The sequence below is a fragment of the Arvicola amphibius genome, chromosome 6, assembly GCF_903992535.2.
Source record: "Arvicola amphibius chromosome 6, mArvAmp1.2, whole genome shotgun sequence".
NCBI classification, from domain to species: Eukaryota; Metazoa; Chordata; class Mammalia; order Rodentia; family Cricetidae; genus Arvicola; species Arvicola amphibius.
Genome location: NC_052052.2, coordinates 90,997,392 through 91,024,546, shown reverse-complemented (window position 1 = coordinate 91,024,546; position 27,155 = coordinate 90,997,392). Strand labels below are relative to the sequence as shown.

At 41.2% G+C, this 27,155-nt stretch overlaps 1 protein-coding gene across 1 annotated transcript in view; it reads left to right on the top strand.

The window, feature by feature from the left end:
- Positions 1–27,155, top strand: part of Gpr158 (G protein-coupled receptor 158) — a 337,333-nt gene that overhangs the window by 254,986 nt on the left and 55,192 nt on the right. The window contains exon 6 of the mRNA XM_038333736.1: positions 25,746–25,855. Coding sequence (XP_038189664.1) covers positions 25,746–25,855 — 110 coding nt within the window. The remainder of the gene's footprint in view (positions 1–25,745; positions 25,856–27,155) is intronic.

Here is a 27,155-nt window from a genome sequence, read left to right as displayed (position 1 = left end):
ATTAAAGGGATTACACATTGGAGCCAACTTTAAGGTTAATGGCATTTCTTTTAACTAATAATATGCTTGCCACAGAGAGAGGATAAGATAGAAAACTCTTATGATTTTGTCAATAAAATCAGAAAAGCATTTGACTAGATACAACATGCATCTGTGATTAAAATTAAACTCTGAGTAAAATGACTAGGAAGACCTTTCCTCAGGTGAGGGAGTACACCTATCTAAAATGGTAATAAACAGGCCACGAAATAGATTTAGCTTTCCTTTGATATCAGGGATAAGAGATGAGTATCTCTTCAAATTATTTTTTATTAAATATTATATTGGAGGTCCTGGCTAGTGGAATAGACAAGGAAATAAACTAAAAATTGTAGTGATGGGAGCTGCGGGCTGGCTTCCCACCGCCCTGCTCCCAGCCACCGGCTAGCTTTATCCGAAATAATTACATGGAAACTGTATTCTTTTAAACACTACCTGGCCCATTATTTTCAGCCTCTTACTCACATCTTGCCTTAACCCATTTCTAATAATCTGTGTAGCACCACGAAGTAGTGTCCTACCGGAAAGATTCTAGCATACGTCCATCTTGGGCTGGATCTTCATCGCATCTGGCATCTCTCTCTGAGGAGAGGCACGGCAGTCTGCCTAACTTAAGAGAGGCGTGGCATCTGACTGATCCTTCTACCTCACTTCCTTCTTCCTGTTCTGTCTACTCCACCCACCTAAGAGCCGGTCTATCAGATGGGCCAGGCAGTTTCTTTATTAATTATCCAATGAAATCATCAGATAGATAGAAGACACACCTACATCATTTCCCCTTTTTCTGTTTAAACAAAAAAGAAAAGCTTTCACTTTAACATAGTAAAATTACATATAACAAAATAGTTATCAAGTAAGAATTAGTTACAATATTATATCCATTTTATCTTTTATCATAACAAAGGAAAACTTTATCTATCCATTCTTCAACTCCATCAAAGACTCCAGAAGGATATAATATTACCTAAGTAAATAAGAAATAAGCAACTTACAAAACTCTAGAAATGACAGAGACATCTCGCTGCCTGGACAGTCACCCAAAGTTCCTTTGTACTGTTGGGGAATCCATCTTCAGCCTTCAGGCCCATAGTATCCAGAGACATTTCCATGAAGCAGGAAATTTCAAAGACAATTCAGTCACTTTCTGCTGTGTCCTGTAGAATGTCTCGTAGACTCTTTTATGAATCAGGAACCCCGAAAGATCATCTCACCTTTAGGCAAGTTCAGCAGTCCTCTCTCTGAGGGTTCTCTGTGTCCAGTTTATGCAATAGTCCAGGCAAGAGCAGTTTCTTGCCCAAATGGCTATCAAACTCCATAAGGAGCCTCTTCGATGCCCATCTTCCTCTTCAAGTAGCTGGTGCTGCCAGGAGCAGACGTGTCTCATTGTCATGAAAAGCTCTTAAGTTATTACAACATTTAAATGCCATATTCTGTAGCCTTTGAAAGATATGAAGAATGTCTATCTAACTGAAATATATCTCTACATATCTAGAAAATCTAACATAACTACAAGCTTAACTATTATCAATGATTATCCATTAACAACTGATATACATTACATTTTTAAATGAACTACACCATCACAATACATTAATCAGTATCAGAAATACATATACATATAACAAAATAGACCTTAAATTTCTATCAATAAGGCAAAATTTATACCAATGTAAATTATTCATATCTGTATCATCTCCCCCTTTAAATGTAAAAGAACATTTATAAACAATATCTGGGAATATGGACGTAGTTATTTCTCTCCAAACTGCTTCCTGCTGAATGGGGACGCCGTTAATCAGATCTTTCATGGTGTAACCTGTGTGCTAGGTACATCTCAGTCGGCAGTTGAGCGAAGTAATTTTTTGAGGGTGTTCACAGCAACCTTTCAGGAGGGCGTGGTCTATCATACCATATTGGCATAGAAGCAATCCATAGGGTCTCATTTTCTGTAAAAACAAAAGAAGAATCTCTTTTCCAAAGTATCATATCCTTAGATCCAAATTCTGAAGTCAAGGTATTTTCAAGATATCTTTCTTGGATTAGTTCAGCAGCATTTATAAACAAATATCTTTTAGCAGCTGTTTCTCCTTCCTCAGCATTCAAACAATTCAAAGAGAGCACAATAGTATACAGTATCAAGATTCTCTGTATATTTTCCATCTTTGTGCAGCTTTGTTTTAACCTCTATTTTGTTTATTTTTACTTTTATTTTTTGAGACAGGTTCTCTGTATATCTTTGTCCTGGAATAACTCTGTAGACCAGGCTGTCCTTGAACTCTCAGAAATCCGTCTGTCTCTGCCTTCCCAGTGCTGGGATTAAAGGTGTGTGCTACGACACCTTGAACTCACAGAGATCTTTCCGTCTCTGCCTCCCAGGCATTCGGATTAAAGGTGTGTCCTGCCACACCTTGAAGTCACAGAGGTCAATCTACCTCTGCCTCCCAAGTGTTGGGATTAAAGGTGTATACCACCACAACAAACTACTTCCTTTTTCTTTCTTTCTTTCTCTTTAACTGTAAGAACTTTAACTTTTAGCCTGCATGTATTTTTAACTCACTGCAAACCATTTAGAGGTTTTCTTTGTCTTTGAATCTCTATTTACTGTATATCTCTCTTTTTCTGACCACACGAGTCTTTAATTTACCAAGCAATATAGGTAGGATTAAAGCTGTGGCTTTGACAGCTAGATCCAGCCCATTCCTTAGCTTTCTGCGATTCCAGCCTTGTGGCTGAGGTACCGGCCAGAGCCATGTTTATCACCACAACTCTGTGGCGGTTCAAGGTCCCTGCCAGCAAGCAAGCTGCAACAGTGTTAAACAGCACTCAAAAGCTCCATAGTCAGGACCGCCTGCTTGAAAGAGTCAGAGTTTGCCCTGGCAGGACGGCCCAGAAAGCCAGTATTTTAAAACAGCACAACTTTTTTCCTGCTATGGCTGAAAACCAAAAAGCACACGTTCAGCTTTTCATCAACACCATTTAAGTGTTTCATGGCAGGACCTCTTAAAAGGGCTGCAGGGTTTTGCAGCTAAAGCTGAGTCAGGAAGCCTCTCTTAGATGAGAACGCTTGCTCTAGCAAGCAAAGCCAAACCCAAGAAATTGCTGCGACCAAGAAAACATGCTTTACTCTATTCTTTCCCAAGCTTTCTCAAGCTTTCTGTGGATTCAGTTATCCACGTGGGCGCCATTCTGTAGTGAGGAGCTGTGGGCAGATCCCGCTGCCCCACTCCTGGCCGCCTTCCTCCTGCATGGTTAGCTTTATACCTGAAATAATTACATGGAAACTGTATTCTTTTAAACACTACCTGGCCCATTATTTTCAGCCTCTTACTCACATCTTGCCTTAACCCATTTCTAATAATCTGTGTAGCACCACGAAGTAGTGTCCTACCGGAAAGATTCTAGCATACGTCCATCTTGGGCTGGATCTTCATCGCGTCTGGCATCTCTCTCTGAGGAGAGGCACGGCAGTCTGCCTAACTTAAGAGAGGCGTGGCATCTGACTGATCCTTCTACCTCACTTCCTTCTTCCTGTTCTGTCTACTCCACCCACCTAAGAGCCGGTCTATCAGATGGGCCAGGCAGTTTCTTTATTAATTATCCAATGAAATCATCAGATAGATAGAAGACACACCTACATCAAAAAATTAACAAATTAGAAAGAAATATCCAAGTGCTTACTATTGACAGCAAGCATGGAGGCTCAACCTCTGTCAGGCTGCCCATGACCCTTATTAAGTACTCCTGTGAGCAAATGAATTAAACAAATTACCTCACAAAAAAAGGAAGGAAGAAGGCAGGAAGTGAATCTTAAAAAAAGGAAGGAGATCAGCAGTAGTGAGACTGGCTGAGAGACAAGAGAAGGTAATAGGGGAAAAATCACATGGCCAAAATACACTGTGTACCTGTGCACATGTGTGAAAATGTCACAGTGAAAGCCCCACTATATATAATGAAGATGTGCTAATAGAAACCTTAATGATATAAAATTAGAACTAATCAGTGAATTCATAAAGATTGTAGAATGCAAAGTTAATATAGAAAAACCAATAATTACTATGAACACAAGAAAACAAGTAGAAGTAGTATTTTTGAATTAATACTTGGAAATAAATTTATCAAAATTTATGGAAGGCATCTATGCTGAAGATACTGCCGATTAAAGAAAATCTGGGCAGAGAAGCACACGATAAACTGAATTGATTACCGCAAGTGTGGCTGTGGAACCAGCGCCGCTGTAACCCGGAGCCCCGCCAACTCGAGCTGCAGTGCTTGGCAGGCTGACTCAACCTTGGAAAGAAGAGCAAGGGGTCTTGATGCTCTTAATCAATACTGCACGAGAACAAAGCCGAGAGCCAGAGGATCTGATTCCGGAGTCACTCTAAAGCTTTGACTTCATATGGTGTTAATCGGCCTAAAAGAAGATAAATAGATCGATGGGGCAAAATAAAGCAACCAGAAGTAGACCCACACATACCAATCGATTTCTTTTTCTTTAAAGAAAGGCTTTGAGGCAGTTCATCAGAGAGAAAACTCCCTATTAATAAATGTCCTTGAAGTACCTGGGTAAATGAATTGGAGGTAGGAAAAGTGACCACTTTGAGTCAGGAGGAAAATGTTGAAAGGGCACACAACTTACTGATCAGAAAAGACAAAAATGGATAATTTTGGATTTTTGAAAACTAAAGACTCTTGCTGATCAGAAACCCACTTTTGGGAAGCCTTCCCTTGCAGAGATGAAGGGTGGCCTGGATGCAGTCAGGGCTCCTCAGGCGTCACCTTCTCTTCTAGATGGCTCTTTTAGTAATGGCTACAGGCAGAAAATAAAAGCGCAGTGGAAGAGCCATCTATGCAGAAGCCATAGTTATAACAGGAAACCATGAATAGCTAACAACTTCCTTGTGAAAACTGAGGGGGCAGTCCCAGGATGCCTGAGAGAGCCCCGAGGAGAAGATCCATTCCTTCGGAGACCTTCATCATTCCTGGCATTGTTATATAGAGTCCCCTGGTTTCTGCCCTAGGCCTGCAGCAGGCCACGTTCTCCTCTCTCACCAAGCCCCTCTGATCTGCAACCCACAAGGCTTCTTACTCATTATTATTTCACTTTTCCAGCGTTTTGAGTTAGAAAGGACAAGACCTACTGACCTTTCTTATCTCGCTCCTTTATGAGACGACACCACACATTTGTAGCCCCTGTGACAACCCGCCAGGAACCGAGTTCCTGCTTTTTGTACACTCCTCCCTGTAGGCTGTAGGGGAGAAGAAGGGGAGCAGTAGATGACATAAGAGATATTCCACACTGGTCTATCTCCTGAGCCCAAATGAAACTCTAATGGGAGAATAATAAATATATGAACGGCTTTGCAGCATCCAAAGACCTCCTGAGTGTGCAGGAGCACTGCATGCTGGTCACAGTACCAGGAGGCTTGAAGAAAAATGACTGTTTTACTTTGTTTTGGGAAAGTTTAAGAGCAGCTGCACGAGAGAAATTGTGCTACAATAATTATAAATGTAACAACCACAGGACTGCACACCTAACTGAATAATTACAAATGTAACAGCCACAGACAGGACCACGCACCTAACTGACCATTGAGAAGGCAGGAGTTCAGGCTGACAGCGCATTGGAAGACTCCAACTATCTTTCCCTGTCTGTAGCACATGACATTGCTGCAACAGGGAGAGACAAATAAAAGTTTTCAGAATCAATAAAATTCAGCCACATAAATAAGCACACATCAGGGAAAAGTGATATCTAAGGCATTACTTACATTAACTTCTGATAATCCTATCATTCCTGGTGGGACAGGAAAGAGACCAGAGATTTGTCTGCAGCCCGTCTCTGCCCCACCCCCTGCAGTTCCCCTGGCTTTAGCACCATGGCCTGACAACCCCATGTCACTTCTCCCCAGAGTCCGGAAGACTGCCTCCACGGCAGTAGTAAGATAGGCCTACGTGCCTGTCTTTCTAATCCACGTCAGAGTTTCCGTGCTCTGTTCTTATTCCTTCAAGGACTTAGTCTACCCGAGTTGGCTTTCAGCCGTTTGTCATCATGTTAATCCTTTCAAGTAAGTTTCTTTTGGAGACATTTTAAATATATATATTTAATATATTTAATATTATATATATTTAATAGATTTATTATATATATATAATAAATCTAGTTGTAGACTTTAAGTATCATGGTGATCAATAGGAAAATGTTTTTTTTAAGTAATTTGTTCTTTTATTTGAAACTTTACACTACTCATGGCACATTCAAACATGCTGACTTTATGTAAATATTCAAAAGTGTATGGTGGCAGAGTGTTCACTGTGACTCTGGTCACAGGGCATGCTAAGGCCGCTTCTTTTCTCTTTATGACTTGGGCATGCTCAAGTGCCTGAATATACTAGAGCCTTCAGTTGGCTAAGACTGAGACAGCTGCATTTGGATCTGATGAAACACTTTTCTCTATTCATCAATCTATCTATTCATTCAGCAAGCATAAATTGAACAGATTACCCTAACATATTATTCATACTCATACTGATGTGTAACAATTGTAATGTAATATAATGCAGTATTCTCTTAATAGATGTGATGGAGGAGAGTTATCTGTCTATGTTTCTTTCATTGGTTAATTAATAAAGAAAACTGCCTTGGCCCTTTAAGAACAGAAAATTAGGTAGGTGGAGTAGACAGAACAGAATTGTGGGAACAAGGAAGTAGAGTTGGAGAGACGCTTCAGGCAGTCACGATAGTGAGTCTCCATGCTGCTCCTCTCCGAGATGGACGCAGGTTAAGATCTCTCCTGGTAAGCCACAACTCGTGGTGCTACCCAGATTACTAAATATGGGTTAAAGGAAGATGTGAGAATTAACTAATAAGAGGCTGAAACTATGGGCCAGGCAGTGTTTTAAAAGAATACAGTTTCCGTGTAATTATTTCGGGTGTAAAGCTAGCCGGCGGCGGGTGGCAGCCCGCCGCTTCACACTACATAGATGTGTGTGTGTGTTTCATAGTAAAGACTGTGGTAGCACAGAGGAATGAGAATCCCTCACCACCACAGTGCGGAAACATAACTGCAGGTACCAGCCATGGAGGAAGATGTGAAAGTTCCCATCTCAAACCACAAGTAGGAATCAGAGAGAGCTGACTTGAAGTGACACAAGTCTTTTAACTCTTGAAACCTGGTCCCAGTGGCATAGTTCCTCCACAAGGCCACACTTCCTAAACCTCCCACAAGAGTGCCATCAACTGGGGACCAAGTATTCAAATATCTGAATAGGGATCATTCTCATTTAAACTACCCCAGATAGATGAAGAGTTCTGGAAACCAAATTAAGTTTTCGTTTAGACTCTAAAGACCTGTGTGACTAGAACACGGGTGCATGTTACATGGTGCTGGAAGAGAAGACTAATAAAGGATAGGGAGGACTTACAGGAAGGTCAACTAGTTGGATATTATAAGCAACGTAAACTTAATTGAGTAAAAATGTCTTCTAGTCAGGAGTAAATATTATCAGATTTTTACTTTGTATAGAAAAACCTATAAAAATGGATAGTACACTGGCAGACTCATGTAACAAACAGATATTGATGACCTACTATGTTCTGGGTCCTGTGAATCAGACAGAAAAATAAACATCCAGCCCCATGCAAGATAGGTACAATTTGTACCCCCAAGAAACACCAGATAAGAGAAATACCGAAGTTCAAAGGGTTATTAATAAAGCAACACACTACAGTAAATTCCAAATAAATCATAAAGCTAGTGTTTTCTAAGAAAGATTTAGAAGCTTTTCTGTCTTGTGGAGATATTTTACCTAATCATGAAGAATGAATAGAGCTAAGAAAAGCATCAAGGGCACCCTAGTCAGAAGAACAGTAAAGATCTGTCAAGAAAGATAACCTGGCAAGTCTAAAGAAGGTGTGGCAGTGTTGGGCTTGGGTACAGCAAGGAGGAATTGGGTGCAGTAGGAGGGGTTGGTGCAATAGGAGGGGTTGGGTGCAGTAGGTGGGGTTGGGTGCAGTAGCAGGGATATGATGCAGTAGGCGGGGTTGGGTGCTGTAGGTGTTGTTGGGTACAGTAGGAGGGGTTGGATGCAGTAGGTGAGGTTGGGTGCAGTAGGTGGGGTTGGGTGCGGTAGGAGGGGTTGGGTGCTGTAGGTGGGGTTGGGTGCAGTAGGAGGGGTTGGGTGCTGTAGGTGGGGTTGGGTGCAGTAGGTGGGGTTGGGTGCAGTAGGAGAAGTTAGGTGTGCCAGGGTTTGGGTCTGAGGGCAGAATCTGCATGTTTTGGGCCATGCCAAGCCATATGGGCTCTGTTTACCACCTGAGCTGAAAGCAGGAAAGAAGGATAGGATATCTGGATAGTTATTTATTCTGAAATAGTTGCAGAAAAGGGAAATTTTTTTCTGGCCTTGAAATTTTCCTATAAACTTAAGATTGTTGTGACATATAAATTTAAGTAAGAGAAGAAATCCATCTTCTAAGCACAAGAAGTCCGAAAGGAAAAGATGTTTGCTAATTTATTGAAGGGACAAGAAGAAGATGTGACGTGCTGGAATTTAGCTGATGCTGCAGAACACACACGCTATAAGTTACGTGCCAGTGTAAAGAAGTTCAGCATCTTTTCTTCCATGTGCTCCAGGAGGAGGACTCCTATGTTATTTTTCTCAATGCTGAAACCAAATTGCTGACTGAAGCAACTTAAAAAAGAAAGGGGCAGGGTTGTAGTTCAGGGTTATATAGTCCAGACAAACTTGCAGCTGTGGAGATGTATGGTTAGATAGATATGTCATGATTGGAAAAGTAGAGAGCCCAAGTTGGAAGCAGTCCTAGGCTATGACTCTCAAGGCCCACCGCTCCTGACCTATGTCCGCCCTGAAGGCTCCATGTCCTAAAAGTTACACAGTCACCCAAACAGCACCACCAGTTGGGAACCAAGTTGCCAAGCATAAGAGACTGTGTGGGTATTTCACTACAGTCAATGACAAGTTGAGTTGATTCAGCTGGTAGGTAGAAATGGGATACCCGAGGCTAGAGAGGCTTTAGAGGTCTCTACCATGGACTCAGGTACAGCCGGAAAGGAAGGAAATCCAGCAGAGAACAGACATAGGTGGTGTGCAAGGACAAAGACATCTATCAAGGGACTGAATATCTTGACTTAATTAATCATGGAGCTGTGGAAATGAAGACATAAAAGTGGCAAAAGTGACCTTTTGTGTGAGAAAGAGATTGCAATGATAGAACTTTCCAGTAGATGTGGCAGAAGGGTTAGCATCTAAGCTCGAGGAAGAAGGCAGAGGCAGCAGAGTAAAGGTGTGGAGGACCTGTGAAGAGAGGGTGATGGTGTAGGAGAGAACAGGAGCTGAAGGAGGGAGATGTGGAAGGGGAGGGCCATAGACACCCAATGATACTGCTACTTATCCCAGCTACAGAAATCCAACCAGAATATCTACTAATATGACTTCTGTTAATAAGCCAACTCTACCTTTTTGTGATCAGACAATTTTTATTACTAAAATAATTTAAAATAAATAAAAATAGAGCAAGTCGTCTGTGAAAGTGATGCCTATTAAAAAAGTTTCACCTCTGAATGGGCTAAGGTGTCCTGGTGGTCAAATAATTTATCCTAAGTATCTCAGTTAAGGAAGAGAGAAAGCTGGGTGCATAACCAAACAGTAGAAGCCTGTACGCGCCGATCTCTGTCAGTGGCAATGCTAGAATGTTAAAAAGAACCCTTCCCTGAAAGACGGCAGGAGGATTAGAAGCATACCGAGAAAACCCATTAGTCACTGCCTCCCGAGGGATTCTGCAGAGTTCTACGGCAAGTCCCTTTGATTTGAGGATGAGTAATGAGGACACACCACCTCAGATGGGTTGAGAAGTGAGTCAGACTGAGGCAGCTGGCAGAGAGTGCCCTCTCAGAAGATCTGATGTTATTTGTGTTGTTTACTGCTAGGGTGAATTTATAAGGGTGTACAGAATCACCTAATGTTCACTTCGAATAGGAATAGAAAGGATTTACACCAGTAGATGCTGAGAGAGACATACAGGCGTGAGGGGATAATTATACTACGTTAGTTAGCATATCACTTTCATAGTCATTTCTTCTGTGGGAGAAGACCACCAGTTCTGGTTTCCAAACGAGGGGAAAGAGAGCACAGTAAGCCGCTAAGCAGCTCACTGTGTCTCCAAATCCTACAGTCTTTCTGGTGTCCCAACCGACCTCCTGAGAGGTACAACCCTCACTGCATAAAAAGCAAAACCCACTGCAGATACTTCAGCATTTACTTACAATCTACACACTTCCTCCTGCCACCTCTGCAGGTTGATTGTGATACCTAGTGAAATACTAGTGTTGTGTGAGCACCTGTGATACCCAACTTTAGAGAACATTGGTGAGAGAAGCATTCACATGTTCAGTGCAGGTGCTGGTTCCTGGTTTTAATAGGGGTTTTGATAGGACTGAGAGACAGGGCTTCTGCCCCCAAGGACAGACTTTACCCCTGAGTTTAACCCTGGGCCTAGATGCAGCTTTCTTTTACAGAATGTTCAATCCGCAACTGATTGAATGTGCAGGGTCACCTGCATCTTCTTATTTCTTTCCAGAGCTCTGGATGCAATGAAGCAATTGGAAACCCATTCATGTATTTGTGTGTGTGTGCTTGTGCGCATGTGTGTGCCTGTATAGTAGCTAAAGGTGAATATCGGATGTTTTTCTTTCACGGCTCCCCATCATATTCTTTGGGACATAGTCTCTCATTGTCCCTGGAACTTGCTGATTTTGCCTGACTGGTTGGGCAGCTAGAAGGCCTCAGGGATCAGCTGGCTCTGCCTCCCCAGCACCGAGGTAATGGATGTGTCCTGCCACTCCTATCTTCTAATGGGTGCTGGGATTGACCTCAGACCCTGACAGTTACAGGTACTTTCCTTGCCGAGTCATCTCCCCGGTCCCTTTCCATTAATTTTAAAATTACTTATTTAAAGGTGGTATATCCTCATTGGGGGAGACAAAAGAACTGAAGCCTATGATTTGAAGACTAGAAATCCAGTCCTCCCCCTTGACTCTTCAATGTTCCAATCACCTACTGCAAAAGAGCCTTAGTAGTTCATTGGCTGTGCATTCAGATGTTTCTCATGACAGACGACAGGCAGGCAGGCTGCTCTCTGGAACGTGTTATCATTTGACAGTTCCTCTTAAGAGTGTTTTCACAGGAACAGACCAGTCTGGTCTTCTTAATTATTTTAAGCCCCATGCTTTTCTATTGTGTGGCAGTAATAAGGATGACACCATTGAATTTGCCCTCCATCTGTGAAGAATGCTTTCTCTTGCAAACACTGTTTCTATGAATATTCTTGGATGGGCATCTTTGCATATTTTATAATGAATGTGCATGTAGGGCAGTTTTACAGAAATAGAACCGCTGCTACATTCTGTACTTCTGTCTGTCTCCTCACTCTTCCCTGCCTTCCTGAGCTTTGGCTCTGCCGGGTCAACTAGACTTCCTTCTGGTATATGAAGTAGCCCTTGCTGCTACTAATCCCTGTGAAGTTCAAATCACTCGTGGACCCTCAAGAAATAGAAGTGGAGAGATTTACTGCATCAGCCAGGCCCTATTGAATCCACTTCCTTGTGTTTTACAACCGGTACAGGGCTGGAAAGATAGTACAGCAGCTAAGAGCTCTTACTGCTCTTGTACAGAACCTGCCTGTAGTTTTCTAGCACCCACATGGGGCTCACAACTGTCTGCAACTTTAGTTGTAGGGGATCCAATGCCCTATTCTGGCTTTCATGGGCTCTTGCATAACCACAGCACAATAAGCTCGTGCAAGCATATACAGACAAAAAGCAGGCAACCAAGCAAAAACAGCCAGGGTAGATGGAACTGAGGTTCAAAGTTGAGACCACTGAGGTGGTTCCTGGATTCTTAGTCTTCCGACACTTGTGGTTACATCTCTCCAACTCTGAAGTTCTGGATCTGAAAGAGCAATCATTTGTGCAGCTTTTTTTTTTTTTTTTTTTTTTTTTTTTTTTTTTTTTTTTTTTTTTTTTTTTTGGTTTTTCGAGACAGGGTTTCTCTGCAGCTTTTTAAGAGCCTGTCCTGGAACTAGCTCTTGTAGACCAGGTTGGCCTCGAACTCACAGAGATCTGCCTGCCTCTGCCTCCCGAGTGCTGGGATTAAAGGCGTGCACCACCACTGCCCGGCTTTGTGCAGCTTTTTTTATGAATTATTCCAGTTTGTTTTTAACACTCATTCACCCAGTTGTTACCTGCATTCTTTATCCTTAATCATAATTTTATTTAATCCTCTTGAAAATTATTTTTCTATATAAATAATGTTATGATTTTTGGCTTATCTGTTTGGCACTTTGAACCTCTGCAAAGGCGTTAAGCATTCTACAACACCCAGCTTCCGTGGATGGCCACTTCATTTTGTGTGCTATCTTTCCTCTGTAATGGAGACTGAAGTGGTGCTGGAGCTCCAGGCTTAGACTGAGTTTAAACCATAGCTTGGCCATCTACTAGTTGTGTGACTTTGTGGACACAAATCCCCTCTGCGTTTGCAGAAGTAAGGTGAGGAGAACAACCTTCCTATTGGTTTTCTTTTCGTAACTATGTCAAAATACCTGAAACAATCAACTTGTAAACATGAAGGGTCTATTTGATCTGATAGTTCAGGCACTTGCAGTCCATGGTTGGTTGTCTCTGGAACTTTTGGACACTTGATGAAACAGGATATCAGGGCACAGACCCGTGGCATAGTAAAGGCACCCTGAACTTGAAAGAGAAAGGAAGAAGTGCAGCTGGAGTCCCCCTGTTCCCTTCAATGCCCTGGTGCCTAGAGACCTTGCAGTAGCCCCATCTCTTGTGTTCCTACCACCTCCCAATAGCTCCAAGCTGGGGACTAATTCTGTAGCACATGGGACCCTGGAGAAATAGTCTTAATCCAGGCTATAGCATTCTGACCTTGGCCTCCCAAGGCCCATGCTCATCTTAAAACACAAATGCATTTAGAGTCAGCATTCCTTCCTATGGGTTATACTGTTATTCAAAAGTACAAGTTCTAAGTCTTCTCTGTGATTCTAGACCAGCTCAGCTGTCAGTCCTTGAAAGAAAAAGTTATGTACTATCTGCTTACCATAGAGTAAACAATCTTATTCCAAAATAAATGAGTAGGGCTATAAAGACGTAAAATCAGTGGGGCAAGCATTACACTTTCCCCACCCCATGTCTGACATCCAGGGCACACCAGTTACATGCATCAGGATTGAGAAATTTCCAAAGACACAACTTCCATCTTGTTGGCATTTTAGAAGTAAAATGACAAATAGGGAGGGTCTACCTGGAAAGGAACTGAGAGCAGCCTCCAACTGAAGCCAACAAGGATGGAGAGCCTCCTGGTCCCAGGCAGCTGAACCCCAGCAACAAACCACATGTATGGAAGTGATCATCTCCCAATGAAGTCTAGTCGTGAGCAGGGTGTGAACGCACACCGTAAAAGAACCATGAGACTGGCAGAATTGGATTCTGACTGGCCAAACATGAGACTGAGATACGAAGTGAGTGTTGTTTAAACTGATCAGCTTTATAGTTACTGATCATATAGAGATAAGTAACAAACCTCCCCAGCTTCCTTGCTTTCTCCATCATACAGATTGCTCTTCTGCCTTAAAGACGCAGGTTCTGTTTGCCTTGTCTATTTTTGCCCTTTACCTACTCACTTCACTCCACAGGGGGGAGAGAGAGAGAGAAAGAGAGAGAGAGAGAGAGAGAGAGAGAGAGAGAGAGAGAGAGAGAGAGAGAGAGAGAGAGAGAGAGAATGTGTCTGTTGGTTATAAAATTCTTAAGGGCTTCCATAGCACTGCGCCTTCATTAATCTCGGTCACTTTGTTTTATCCACCAAAGTACCTTGCAGCTCCCCTCTTCCAACATGTCTATTTGCATAGTTTTGCAAGTGAGCTAAAAAATAGTTCTTGTTCTGGTAAACCCTTTTGATTCTCTGGGTAGTTAGTTTGTTGTGTGTGTTGTATTTTTATTTGGTCACATACCAGACATATTATTGTGGCAGCAATCCAAACAGCTCTCTTACAGATGTCTGTACTCCGGACGGAGCAGTACATGCTCTCCAGGTTTGCAATGGTCTTCTGACAGCAAGCATCTAGCACTCATGTGAGTTTTAGCTCATGGAAACGACGGCAAAACCCAGACCAGTAACACTCTGATTGTATTCTGTGCTCATTTGTTCCCAAACTGTATGCTTCCCAAAAGAGATATTTTTACCCCTTTGACAGATAAACCACATATTTGAGTCATTTTGAAGAGATGATTCAGAACTTTAAAGTTATGTTTCTGTTAGTGCGAGAATTACATGGAAAGACAGAGTAAACACATCTGATAAAACAGCAAGCAGACAACAGCAAAGCACTCTTCAACCTCATCCCAAATCTGCTGAAAGCCAGTTGGCTTTTTAATGAGGTCTTTCCAGGTATTTTTCAGAGACAGGAATGTTCCAGAAGTATTATTCCCAACCCTCTTCATGGCAGAGATGCAAGGCGCACACAACAGCCTTGCCTCTCACCCAGAACCTACCCTTCCCTCAGCCTACTTTAATGTGGGCTGGCAGAGAGTCTAAGGCAGCTACTGACAGGTACACAGCACATCCGTTTGGGTTGCACAGTGCACAGGCTGTGCAGTCACACGGAGAGGCCTCAACAAGGCAGGCCCTTTCCCAGGAATTATCCTAGTGCATAGTCTGTTCCTGTCCTATCCGAGAACTCAGTTGTTTATCTATGTCAGCCATAGTGTGTGGGGCCTGACAAAGTCAGTTCATTTATAAAGTTTGAGATCTTACATTTATTCGACAGTACATGATATAAATACATTATTTACCATCCACTGACCACTGACTATCAATATTGGTTAGTTGTTTTAAGTTAACTTTTTCTCTCATATTTAACAATACACTACTGATGTGTGAATGCTTAACTGGTAATGTGACCACTGTATCACCGCCAACACTAAACCTTGTAAGATATGTACAGACACATATTCACACATGCAATGTTGTATATTACATTGTTACAAATTAATGTGTTCTTACTGGAAAACTCATACAATACATTCTTTTTGAAATTGTATTTTTGAGATTATAGTTACAACCCTCTCCTTTCCTTTCCTTTCCTCTCTCTAAATCCTCCCATATATTCCTCCCTATCACGTTGAATTCGTGATCTCTTTTCCAGTAATTGTGTATAAGCATAGCTTGATGATTTTAATGTTACATATGTGTGTTTTTAGGGACGATCATTTGGCACTGGACAACCATTTGCTATATTCTTCTCACTCTCTGCTTTCCTCAGTTGCCTGTGGTCCTTTGTGTAGGACTGAGGCATCATGGGCTTGTCCCATACACTTTGATATGTCCATTGGTGTCTACCTTGTTCAGTTCATGGGAGGTCATGCTAACGAGACTTAGGTATAGTTTATGACAATAGTAGAAGACACAATGTCACAACAAAATCCCGGATCCTCTGGCTCTTATACCCTTTCTGCCCTTCTTCCACAATGTTTCTTGAGCCTTCAGTGTTGGAGTGTTTGAGATGTATCCATTGGAACTGGGTTCCACAGCTCTGTATATGCTGGTTTGGTAAATTAGTGGTTATAGCTTCTTCTCCAATATCTATGACTTCTCTAGCATGAGTAGTTAGCTAGGTTTCCAGTACCAGGCATGATCTCACTCTTGTTGAGTAGGTCTTTTGTTTTGTTTTTTTGAGATAAGGTTTCTCTGTGTAACAGTCCTAGCTGTCCTGGAACTAGATCTTGTAAACCAGACTGGCCTTGAACTCACAGAGATTCTCCTGCCTCTGCCTCCCAAGTGGTGAAATTAAAGGTGTGTGCCACCACACCTTTATAAACCACCACCTCCTCCCTAAAACAAACCCTCTTTTCATTTCCTCTATTTAATATATTCTGGTCATATTTCCCCTACCCCAGCTCCTCTCAGCTCCTCCCCATCTCTCCAGCCTCCCAACTCCACACCTTTTCCTTCTCTCTTTTTGAAAAACAAAAAGTAAATAGCAAAACCCAAACAAACCAAAAGAACCAATAAAATAACCAAGAGTCTCTCCTTCTCTCTTATATAAGAAAGACAGAGAAAAAGAACTCACAGAAACACCAAATCTGAAATCATTATATATAAGCAAAAAAATCAATAAAACAAAGAATACAGAAACAAAGTAATACGACACAAAATTGGTACTTTATTAAGTGTGTGTGTGCGTGTGCATGTGTGTGTGCATGTGTGTGTGTGCCCATACGCAGTGGGGAAGTACTCACACCATGGCTTGAGTATGGGGGTGAGAGAACAATTTCTGATAATTGTTTTTCTCTTCTACCACATGGGTCCTGGTATTGAACTCATGTCATCAGACTGGGAGAAAGTAACTTCACCAACTTGCCACCTTCTAACCTTTCTTGGTATACATTTACTCTCACTTTAAACAAATGTCCAACTTGCCATTTTACCAATTGTCAAGTTTTCATATTTATCTTCTTGTATAGTGGGTATTTCTCTCTGAGCTAAGGCACTTAGCTTGTAAGAGCATCCTAAAGGAACCTAGGCAACAGAGTCAAAGTTGCAGGCTTTTATTAACCATTTTTGGTAAGTAATAAATGCATAAGTAAATGATGAGACTTTGTTGACTCCCCATAGGAGGACTCACCCTCTCTGAGGAGTGGATGGAGGTAGGGGGTGGAGATGATGGGGAGGGCTGAAGGGGGAAGGAACTGGGATTTGGTATGTAAAATAAGACTTTTAAAAAATAAAAAAAAATGAAAAAGAAATGCATAATCTTATGGTAAAATTCTTAAGAGGAATAAATAATAAAATATAGTCTCTGTGGAGCACTTATGCTTGCTCCCCCTTTTGCTGTGTTTCATAGAATAAAATATCTTTAGGCTAGTAGTCAAATATATTTTCATTCTCATGCTTAGATATGAATCTGTAGACACACACATGCACATAAAACCTAAAAATGTCTAGTGACACATTAGATAGTTCATGTGTATTGTTAACTGACTTTTTTTCCCACTAAATGTATATCCAGAAAGCTTTTCTATGTGAACATGATTGGGAAGGATGGGGTGACACTTTCAAAAACTGTGCACCACAATTTATTTTTGATCAAAACATTTCTTTTGATCCCAGAATCTAAGGCTGTGAATTCTAAAGACAGTAACATTTTAGGGATCTATTTGTTTGTTTGTTTGTTTGTTTGTTATGTATACAATATTCTGTCTGTGTGTATGTCTGCAGGCCAGAAGAGGGCACCAGACCTCATACAGATGGTTGTGAGCCACCATGTGGTTGCCTGGAATTGAACTCAGGACCTTTGAAAGAGCAGGCAATGCTCTTAACCACTGAGCCATCTCTCCAGCCCCAGGGATCTGTTTGTTAGGCTAAGCTGTTTCCATGAAGAGCCTTTTCCTGTGGGAAACAGAAATGAGGAGACTGGACCCCAAGAAGAAGGCTTGTCCTTCCCACCACTTACCCCAGCACATGGCTCCCCTGACTTTTTTGTGCTATTTCCCAGCTGAGAGTCCACAGCTACTCTCTGTCTCTTGACATTCTGGTTTTTGAATGTTCGGAGAGAGGAAAAGTCAATGAGATTGGGAAGTCCTGGACAGAAGGTTCCCATGCTGACTGGTGGAGAAACATTTCAGTGGATTTGAATGTGACCAGGGAGTTTGAAACTGTTTATCTTATAAAAATCTTTGGGTCTCAGGGTTAGATCCTACTGAAGGGTAGACCCCACTGGAAGTTAGACCCCATTGAAGGTTAGACCTCACTGAAGATTAGACCCCGTTGAAGGTTAGACCCCATTTAGATGGTACTTCTTAATTAGACACACCTATCAAGCAGCAAGTACAGTCACTACTAAGGCTTTGCATCCTGTCATCTTTGTCTTTAGTTTTTAATTTCTTTTTGTATTTTCATGGATATTGGGAGAGTTTTAAAGAACTTACCAGGTGCATTGTATGTGCTGACACAGTGACCTTCAAGTATTTTGTAACTTTTAAAGTTATCTCTCTGTTTTATATTTTAGACCATTTAGTCCTGTTTGTAATTTTGGAGTAACAGGAGCCAAGTACAAAATAATAAGCTATAGCCCATGGCTATGTGGGCATGTAATCAATATTAATGGTCCCTGTCATATATATGTTCCTTGTATAAATATAAAGATGCATGTGTACCTTATATTTTATATGTTTTGAAGTTTGGATGACACTTTAAATAATTAATTTAAAATTTATGACCATTGTCATACCTCCTATTAACAAGTAATGTTATTATAAACCAAACTGTCTTCACAACTCCTGCTAACTGAAACCCCAAAGCACTTAACACTTCATTCACCCACAAGAGTGGTTTAATTCGCAACCTGCTTTTCTGAACTGAAACAACTGTCACTTGATGTGCTAATTAGGAAAGCAGGGGTGCTGTTTAACACTAATGCTCAGGTCCCCAACATTTGGCTAAAACATGAGCATCCCAGGGCTACCCCTCAGAGCTCCAGGGAAGCTGCCTGACCATGCTGGCTTCTGACCAATGTGCCTCTATGCAATGCTTTTTGAAATGCACCAGGAATTTTGTCTGCTGGGCCAACATGAACCTTTGTTTTGTTCCTAAAGTTGTGGCTTTCCTTTAAAAATACATATTCTATTGAAAAACATTCTTCTATTTTGTGACTATTTGAGAGGCTTCATAAATATTCTTTTTCTTTCTGGTTCTCTTTTTCATACAATTAGCTGTTTTCAGTATCTAAGAAGGATTGTAACTCAACAGACTTCAAGCTGTATACTTTAAAGTCATATTATTAGATGCTGTCATCTCAGCATGTAGGAGGCAGGAGAATCTCAAGTTCAGGCCATTCTGAGCTATGGAATAAGTTCAAGGCCACCCAAAGCTATAAAAGGAGAACCTGCCTCTGATACCCAAGGGCTGAGGATTCCTCAGTAGTAGAATCCTTGCGAGTTTAATGTCCTGGGTTCAATCCCTAGCACTAAACATAGAAAAATGTCATAACTGAAGAAACAAGATAATTACCTGTGTAGGTTTACTGGAACACAGGGGAAATCATAGAAGATTTTTGCCACTATGTAATAATTTTTGAAAGAATAAAAATTAAAAAATTAGTGCCCAAAGTGTCTGTTCCACCCATAAGATCAGATGACAGGTTTTTTAAGTATCTAGAGAACATGCCCATGGTTAGAAACCAACACAGTCACAGAGGAGGGTTGACCCTTCACAATTAAGGTATTTTTTTCAAAGATGGTGGAGGAAGTAAACCTCCAAACAAATGGTGTGAGTGTCCTAGGGACCCTGTTGAAGGAATCAGCAAGTTTCTGTGACACCTTCGGCTGCTGATCCTGAGTATGCCTCTTTTTCTCTCATACAAGCCCCTCAGCCTAGGATATTTTCCTTTATGTTGTCTATAATATCTAGACTGTGTCCATTGATACAGAAATTGCATGTATTCTTCAGCATTGGGATTACTCAGAGATGGGTTGTACAGTTTAATCATGCTTCGCACATATTCAATGAATCTACAGCTCTCATGGATCCTCTAGTGTTAGGAAGAAAGTGGAGACAGTTTTCCCACGTAGTATGACTTTAGAACTCTGTCTTCAGCTTGTCTACCAATAAAGAAACTTTCTATGGATTCTAATTCAAAAAGTTATGATTTTGATAACATGAAGCAAATTACTTCTTGCCATCATCAACATGTGGTCTCTTCTCCCTTAAAATAAAGATGGTGGTGTTTACTTGGACCCAAAACCTGGGTGATAGGAGATGAATATGAGCATAGCATTGAGATCAATGTGTGGCATGTCTGAGTCCATTTTCTGCTCTTATAACAGGACACCATAGACAGGCCAATTATTAGCAAGAGAAGTTTATTTTGCTCATAGATTTGCATGCTGGAAAGCGAAACCCCCAGTGAGGGCATAACCAGCATCCAATGAGAACAAAAGGCAAGAGAATAACACACAGCCCAGCTTAGTCTTGTAGGTGGTGGGAAGAATCACGTGACCAAGCCTGAGAAAGGTGCTAAACAAAGACCATCCCAGAAGGGCAAGAAATAGCAAGACAGGGAAAAAACAGCTGAACTCACTATTATCAAGAGCCCATTTCCAAAATAACCCCACTGCTGCCTTATGACCCTAATCCATTCATGAGGGCAAGACTCGTAGCCTAGTAATTCCTTGAAGGTCCCACCTCTTAATACTTTTACAATGACAATAATTTCAAAATGAATCTTTAAAGGGATACTGAGGCCATAGCAGTTCCATTGCTATCATAATTTTACTCATGAGCATGACTGCTGTCAGTTTTATGTCATAGAATGTCATTCATAAGTCCTTCAGCTTGATGGATTAATTTTCCTTTATTCTTTTCTACAAAGGTCTGTTATTGAATACTATTAATTTATGGTTGGAACAGGGTGCTATGTTTCATAGTCATTTTGGTAAATTATATGTTAGTATGTAAAATTTAACATGTCATAAGACAACACGAATTTAGAGACCCATTTTGGGTGTGCTTTTCTCTTCATAAAGCATACCAACTAGCAAGACCTAAATCTGAATTTCCTATAGGCAATTTGTTCCCCACTTATTAAAGAGCAAGCTTGCACATTATCCTCATCACTACTTCCTTTTCTCAATATCATTTTTATATACAACAGGCTGATCTGTTACCCATTATTGCCAAGCACTGTGCCAGGGAATTGCTTGCGATTTTTTTCATAATATTTTTATTGATTATTTGGGAATTTCACATGGTGAACCCTGAGTACACTCACTTCCAAGTCATCCCTGATCAGCTGTCCCTTATACCACCCCCCCCCCAAAAAAAAGAAAAGAAAAAAGCAAGACCAATTTGTGTTGACCATAACTCACTGAAGCATGCTCAAACTCCTGGTGTCCAGTCCCTTAAAGAAAACTGAGTCCTCCATTCACACCTCTGCCTGAATCCATCAGTTTTGGGTGCTACAATTCAGCATTTTTATCACAGGTTTAAGAGTTCTTCTTAGTGGCTTTCTGTCAAGGCTGTTATTTTCGGAGGGTACAGGTTGTCACAGAGGCCTTCTATGTCCCACTTTCTCAACTGTGAGTCTGCAGTCATCAATACCATGGCAAAAGTCAGTTCCTTACCCCTTAGAGTCATCAGGAGAATGGATTACGTACTTAGTAGCTAAATGATCTTGCATATATTATTCCAGCAAGGAAGATATGCTAAACAACTGAGTTACAGAAATAATTACTTCAAAATAGAGCTATTGAGTGAAGGAAGGAAGCTTAGCATTCAACAAGAGTAAATAGTGTGCAAATAAGATGGAAGTCTGACGTTATGTGGGAGGAGTGGTACTGTCACGGATGCCAAGCCTGCGCTGAGTCACCACGGATGTGATAGGAAGTCTCATAATTTACTCCATTCTTATACATCATTTCCTTCTATCTGCTCCATTTCAAACACAGCCTTCCTTCTACCAGCCCCCCAGGCTTAAACCCTTCAAATGTTTTTAATATTTATTTTCCTTTGCTTCAAGGAATAATTAGACGTTTTCTTGAGTCAGATTTTTTTTCCTTTGTTCTAGAAAATGTCTGAATTCTTGGTCTCTCAACACTGATTACATTAAGTGCTACCTTTTCCCCTGATAACGTTGTTTGCTTTATTTCATGCAACATACTCCGACCGAGGCCTTTCTGGCATGCCAGGATTCAGCCTGGGTGCTGCAGAAGCAGACAAGACAGTGCCTGCCCCTGCTAGAGGAGAGAGGTGCTGAACAAGCAGAAACCTTGAGGCATCCCACAGAAAGTCTTCTTCCTCATAGAGGAAGGACTGTTCTGGCCAAAGCCAAAAGGTATGGGCAGACATAATCCAGGTGCAGGTGAGACACAAGACTGTGCAAGGAGCATCCATTGACGAGGCCACACATGCGAGGGTCTGCAGGCTTGATGGGGGAGCAAGATAATGACAGCAGAGATGAATGGGATTCTGTGGTGCTGAGCCTTGCCAACCATTTGAAAGAATTTTAATTTCTTCCTAAGAATCTGAGAGCCACTGAAATCCAAAGTGGGATGGTGATGTGAGCAGAGACATTTCTACTGCTGTTTGGGGCCTTCCAAGAAAACCAAGAAATAAAACAAAGAGAAAGAGGAAATATGGCTACAAGATGAAGCACTCCAGGTCCTCCTCCCTTCCAACCAATCTTCTTGCCTTCAGTTTCTTTCTGTCCTGTAATCCAACCAATTCTGTGACAGTCTGTTGCAAGTATTCAGATCTCAGCAGAAAGACTCTTAATGGGCTGCTCAGGGAATAATTCAAAATTCTTCACCCTGTTATTCCAGGGTTCTGACCTCCCCACCCCTGCTTCAGAGCTCTGTCATCCATGCTCCTTTTTGTTTACTCTTCCTCGCTGTAGCCAAGCACTCTAGACCTTTCTACAGCACCTTCTGACTCGCCCTGTCCAGCTGTGCATTGCCCTGCACACTCACACCTGCTCCTCCTTAGACCCTTGCTCAGATGCCCATCTTCTCGGCTGAAATAAGTTCAATTTCTCTGAAATAATTGCCCTTCTGCCAAACCCTCCTTATGCTTTAGGTCATAGGTCAATGACGTTAATCCCTTCCCACTAAGAGAGCTTAGAGAGGCGAGTCGGTATAGCTCTCATAAGCGTGAATTCCGAATAGAATGTCTGTGTTCGGACCCTGTCGCTACACCTCCAGCGATGAGATCCTGGATGCACTGTTTCAGTCCTCTGTGCTTCATTTCTCCTCTATAAAAGTTCATAGGCAGCTTCCAACTTCCTGCATACTCAAGTAATATTATCTCCCTTCTCCGGTCTTCAATGGGGTTGAAGACTAGATAGTCATCATTACCATTCTCTTATGATCTAGTCAAGCCATTTCTATTACAATCTTAGACTCCTTAGGATAGAATGTTTATTAAAACATTAGAATATGTTCCTTGCTTAATATTGTTTATGCCAGTTGTAATTCTAACTTTATACTTGGTATCTGTTCCTAGTGTAGAGTTTTGTATTAGGTTTGGAACTCTCTTATTTAAACAAAAGGAGGAGGTGCTTTGGGAGCTCCTTCATCCAATAGCCTTTAAGAGACCAGCTCACTTGGGCATGGTCTCTTATAGTATAAATTCTGCTGTAAAGAGTGCGTTGGCTCTCTCTCTCTCTCTTTGGACTCTCATTTCTGTCTGTTAGCTTCAGTTCCTGTTTCCCATTCATGCAGAGGATTGTGATCTGTGAGCCTACCCCTAAATAAATAAACTTTTATTATACATAAAAAAAGTTCATAGGTCAAAAGCACTGTGAGGGTGAAATGAGCCCAGGTGTGTAAACCACGCCAATTTAGTGTGAAGAACAGAACTACTCCTGTGCAATATTTCATAGGAATATGTCATTTTTGTCAAACATTTTACATCTGTTCTGTGCACTAAATTCTTTTCTGAGTAAATAAATATTGAATATATCAATTAAAATAACAATGTTTGGTGAGTACTAAGGGTTTTCAGATAGTCTATTTTTAAAATTACTTTTCTTTTAAAAAATCTCTAGATTGTTACGAAAATATTGCAAAATTTTTCTATTTGTAAAGTACATACAGAGACCCATTCCCTTCTATAATTCTACTTTTGATTTAGAGATTAAGATTAAAAAGACAAGGAAAAGCTTTATAGCCAAAAGTGAAGATAGAAACTGAAAGAGAGAGAGAGCGAGAGAGAGAGACAGAGACAGAGACTGGAAGGGCAGAAAATCATCCCTGGAAAGAATGGGGTGTAATTATAAGACAATGAGAAACTGTGACTTTTACAACCAAGAATAAACAGCAGCCAATTTTACTGGATGCCCTTTGCACCGACTGCTACTTAGCTCTTCCCCTCTGCCTATTCCTTTCCTTGCCGAGCTTTCTCGTAACCCAGAACTGTGTGCTCCCCCTCCCTCAGGAATCCACACTGCCAGAATAATTTCAGAATCTATTTCTCTGCGAATTGTTGAGATTTATGTGGTTTCACTTCGCTACTCCGGGTTCCCTAGTCTCCAACTTGCTTTTTTTTTTTCTGTGAGAAAAAACAAGGTGTTCCCCAAACCTTTAGTCACGTACGAAGAGTTATTAGTCCCCAAGTTCTCTCTTCCTCTTCAGCTTCAAATCTGTACTAAGCAATGACACCTGCTTTGCAGAACTGATAAGTACTGCTGCCTTCATGTGCAAAGAAAATATGCCTGAAATTAGCAAGAATAAAATTTATTGTACAAATTTACAAAATTTTAAATGGTTTTGTATTTCTGTATTTTTTTCTGAGTTTGAATCTTTTTCTTATAAAACTTAAAGGCAAGCCTTTATGTGTATATTCATACTCTCTCTGTACACACACATGCACACACACACACACACACACACACACACACACACACACGGTACGTAGGAAAATTAATGATACATTTTGTGTAAGTGGAAGAATAGAGTCGATAGTTGCCACTTGATTCCAGAACACACAGCGTGGTGATGTCTTGGGTATGTGCCTACTTTTATCTTTGAAAAGTGTCTCCTGGAGACTTTTGTCTTCCTCTTTCCCAGTTCCCTAAAATATTCCTTCTGTTTCTCAAATAGTTGAGAAACAGGAAAGAGCTATAATTAATATCATCCTAGAATATACACAGAGAAGAGGGACTTTATTTGTGTAATGGTCAAGAAAATGTTAGCTGCCCGCAATAGTCATGCTTTTAGTTTAAAAAGCCAAAGGAAACACTCAGGCTTTTGGCAACCACCACAGTTTCTGTTATGATGGCCCTGACATCGGCAGAATCATTTCATACCTGTTGATCCAGGTAACTGCAAGTCTTCCCTTGCAGCGCCGTTCATCCTCTAGCACTATCCAAGGATCCCTGGCAAACCAGACCTAGTTTTCTACGAGTATGTGCTGAAATTTACATAGCAGTGTATGAGAGGCAGTGGAGTGTCCTGTACAAGTCCTTTGTCTGTCCCATAGAGTTGGTCACTTGTCCTGTGGCCCCACTGAAGCTGCTCAAATGCCTGTTGTAGCTCCTGTGTTACATTGGTGCAATCCTTGGCATACACGTCTCTCTTCTGCTTCTTCTTCTTTTTTTTTTTTTTTACCTCAGCAACTCATATGAGGACATCTGGAATATTTCACTTCTGTTTATTGAAACTCTGAAGTGAGATGCAGGGAGTTAGTGAAATCGTTGGTCCGTGTTCTGGTTTGTAGGAGGGCTGGAGTGGTGGGTAGGTTGTTGGGAGGCACAGTATGGACAACCCTGTCGGGGCTGCCTCACACAGGGGAAGAGCACAGGAGAACAGGAAAGGCTGTAGTAGAGGAAGGCAGAGGAAAGCAGTCTGCAAGGTCGTGTGAAAAGAAAGAGACAGATGTTTGCATGCTACAGACTTGGAAACAGGTGATCAGAACTCTTGAAATTATATTTCAAGAATTTAGATTTCACTGAGATCAGTAGAGATCCTGTAGTTCTTCCATCTCAGTAATGAACTGACAGAGCATTTTGAAGAACTCTTTCAGTGAGTGTATGCTTATGTCAAAATTAATGCATATTAAGCGCCCAGTTACAAAGTACTGTTGTGGGGCAGCGATTGACGCTGAAGGTCTCTCAATGTTTTGTTCCACAGGTGGTTATTCTGTACTTTGAGCCAAGCACATTCCGCTGTATTCTCCTAAGGTGGGTCCGTCTTCTCGGGTTTGCCACTGTCTATGGAACTGTGACTCTCAAGCTTCACAGGTATGTTATACTTCATCAGTCCATTCCCACAGAAGGATCCATTTATTTAGTTTGGCAACTAATTGTAAACTGGGCCATTATTCACCAATGGAAAAAAGCAAGATGATTTACACATGTATATTTCACACATCCTGGTTAGTTTTTTTTCTTTCTCCACTTGACAACAGCTAGAGAGATCTGGGAAGAAACAAATCTTTGTGGGCTTTATATGGACTAATGATAATGTAGGAGGGGGAGGGCCCAGCCCACTGTGGGTGCTGCCACTCCTGAGCAGGCGGTGCTGAGTTGTTTAAGAAAGCAAGCTGAGCGAGCCACGAGGAGCAAGCCAGTAAGCAGTACTGCTCTCTGGCTCCTGTTTCCTTTCCTTTCTCCAGGTTCTTGACCTGCTTGAGTTCCTGCCCTGCCTCCCCTCAGTGATGGACTGTTTGCTGGAAGTGTCAGATGAAATAACCCCTTTCTTTCACAAGGTGTTTTGGTCATGGGTTTATCACAGCAAAAGAAATCTAACTACGACACCCTCTAGAAATGTGTTACATTCTTTGGGCAATCTTTAAAAAACTGAACTCTTCAAACAAGGTGCTATAAGAAACTGTGTTTCTGTTAGAGGATGAAGTTACTCTGAAAAAAATCCACAGCACTGTTGGGATGTTAACAGTACTGACTCACGAAAACAGGATGGAAAGAAAATAAAGTCGAAGTAATGGATACTATCACTGCTATACAGAAGTCAGCAATACGCTCATTGTACAAGAATGCTGTCTTCCCTTCCCAAATTCCATGCCCCAGGATAACCCTGCTGACATTCCAAGATAAAGTTATTCTTTTGGTGGTTTTGGATAACCAACTGGGAGGCTCTTCCCTGGGGAAGACTGATTCTCCTGCTCTAAAAATTTCTTAGTTGCCTTTAGTTATTTGTCTGGGATTGGAGCCCCCTAAAATTTCCCCTTCCATGTTAGTATGTCTATTGATATCATCCTTGTTCAAGTCAAAATTGCACATATGTAAGTAATATTATATAGACTAAGTGGGCTGCGTTTATATAGTTTGGAATATATTTTACATATAATAAATACATATATATTATATATATGTAACAATAATTAAAGAAAAAGAGGCCATGAATTTGAGAGAGAGCAAGGGGATTTCAGAGGAGTTTAAGGAAGGGAAATCATACATCTTATTATTTAAAAGAATAAAAAATATTCAGGGTTTATCAACCTTGAAAATTGAATGATACTGTTCCCTTACGTATAGTTTAAGGCCACCTAAATATGAAACTAGGACAATAAAATAAACTTCC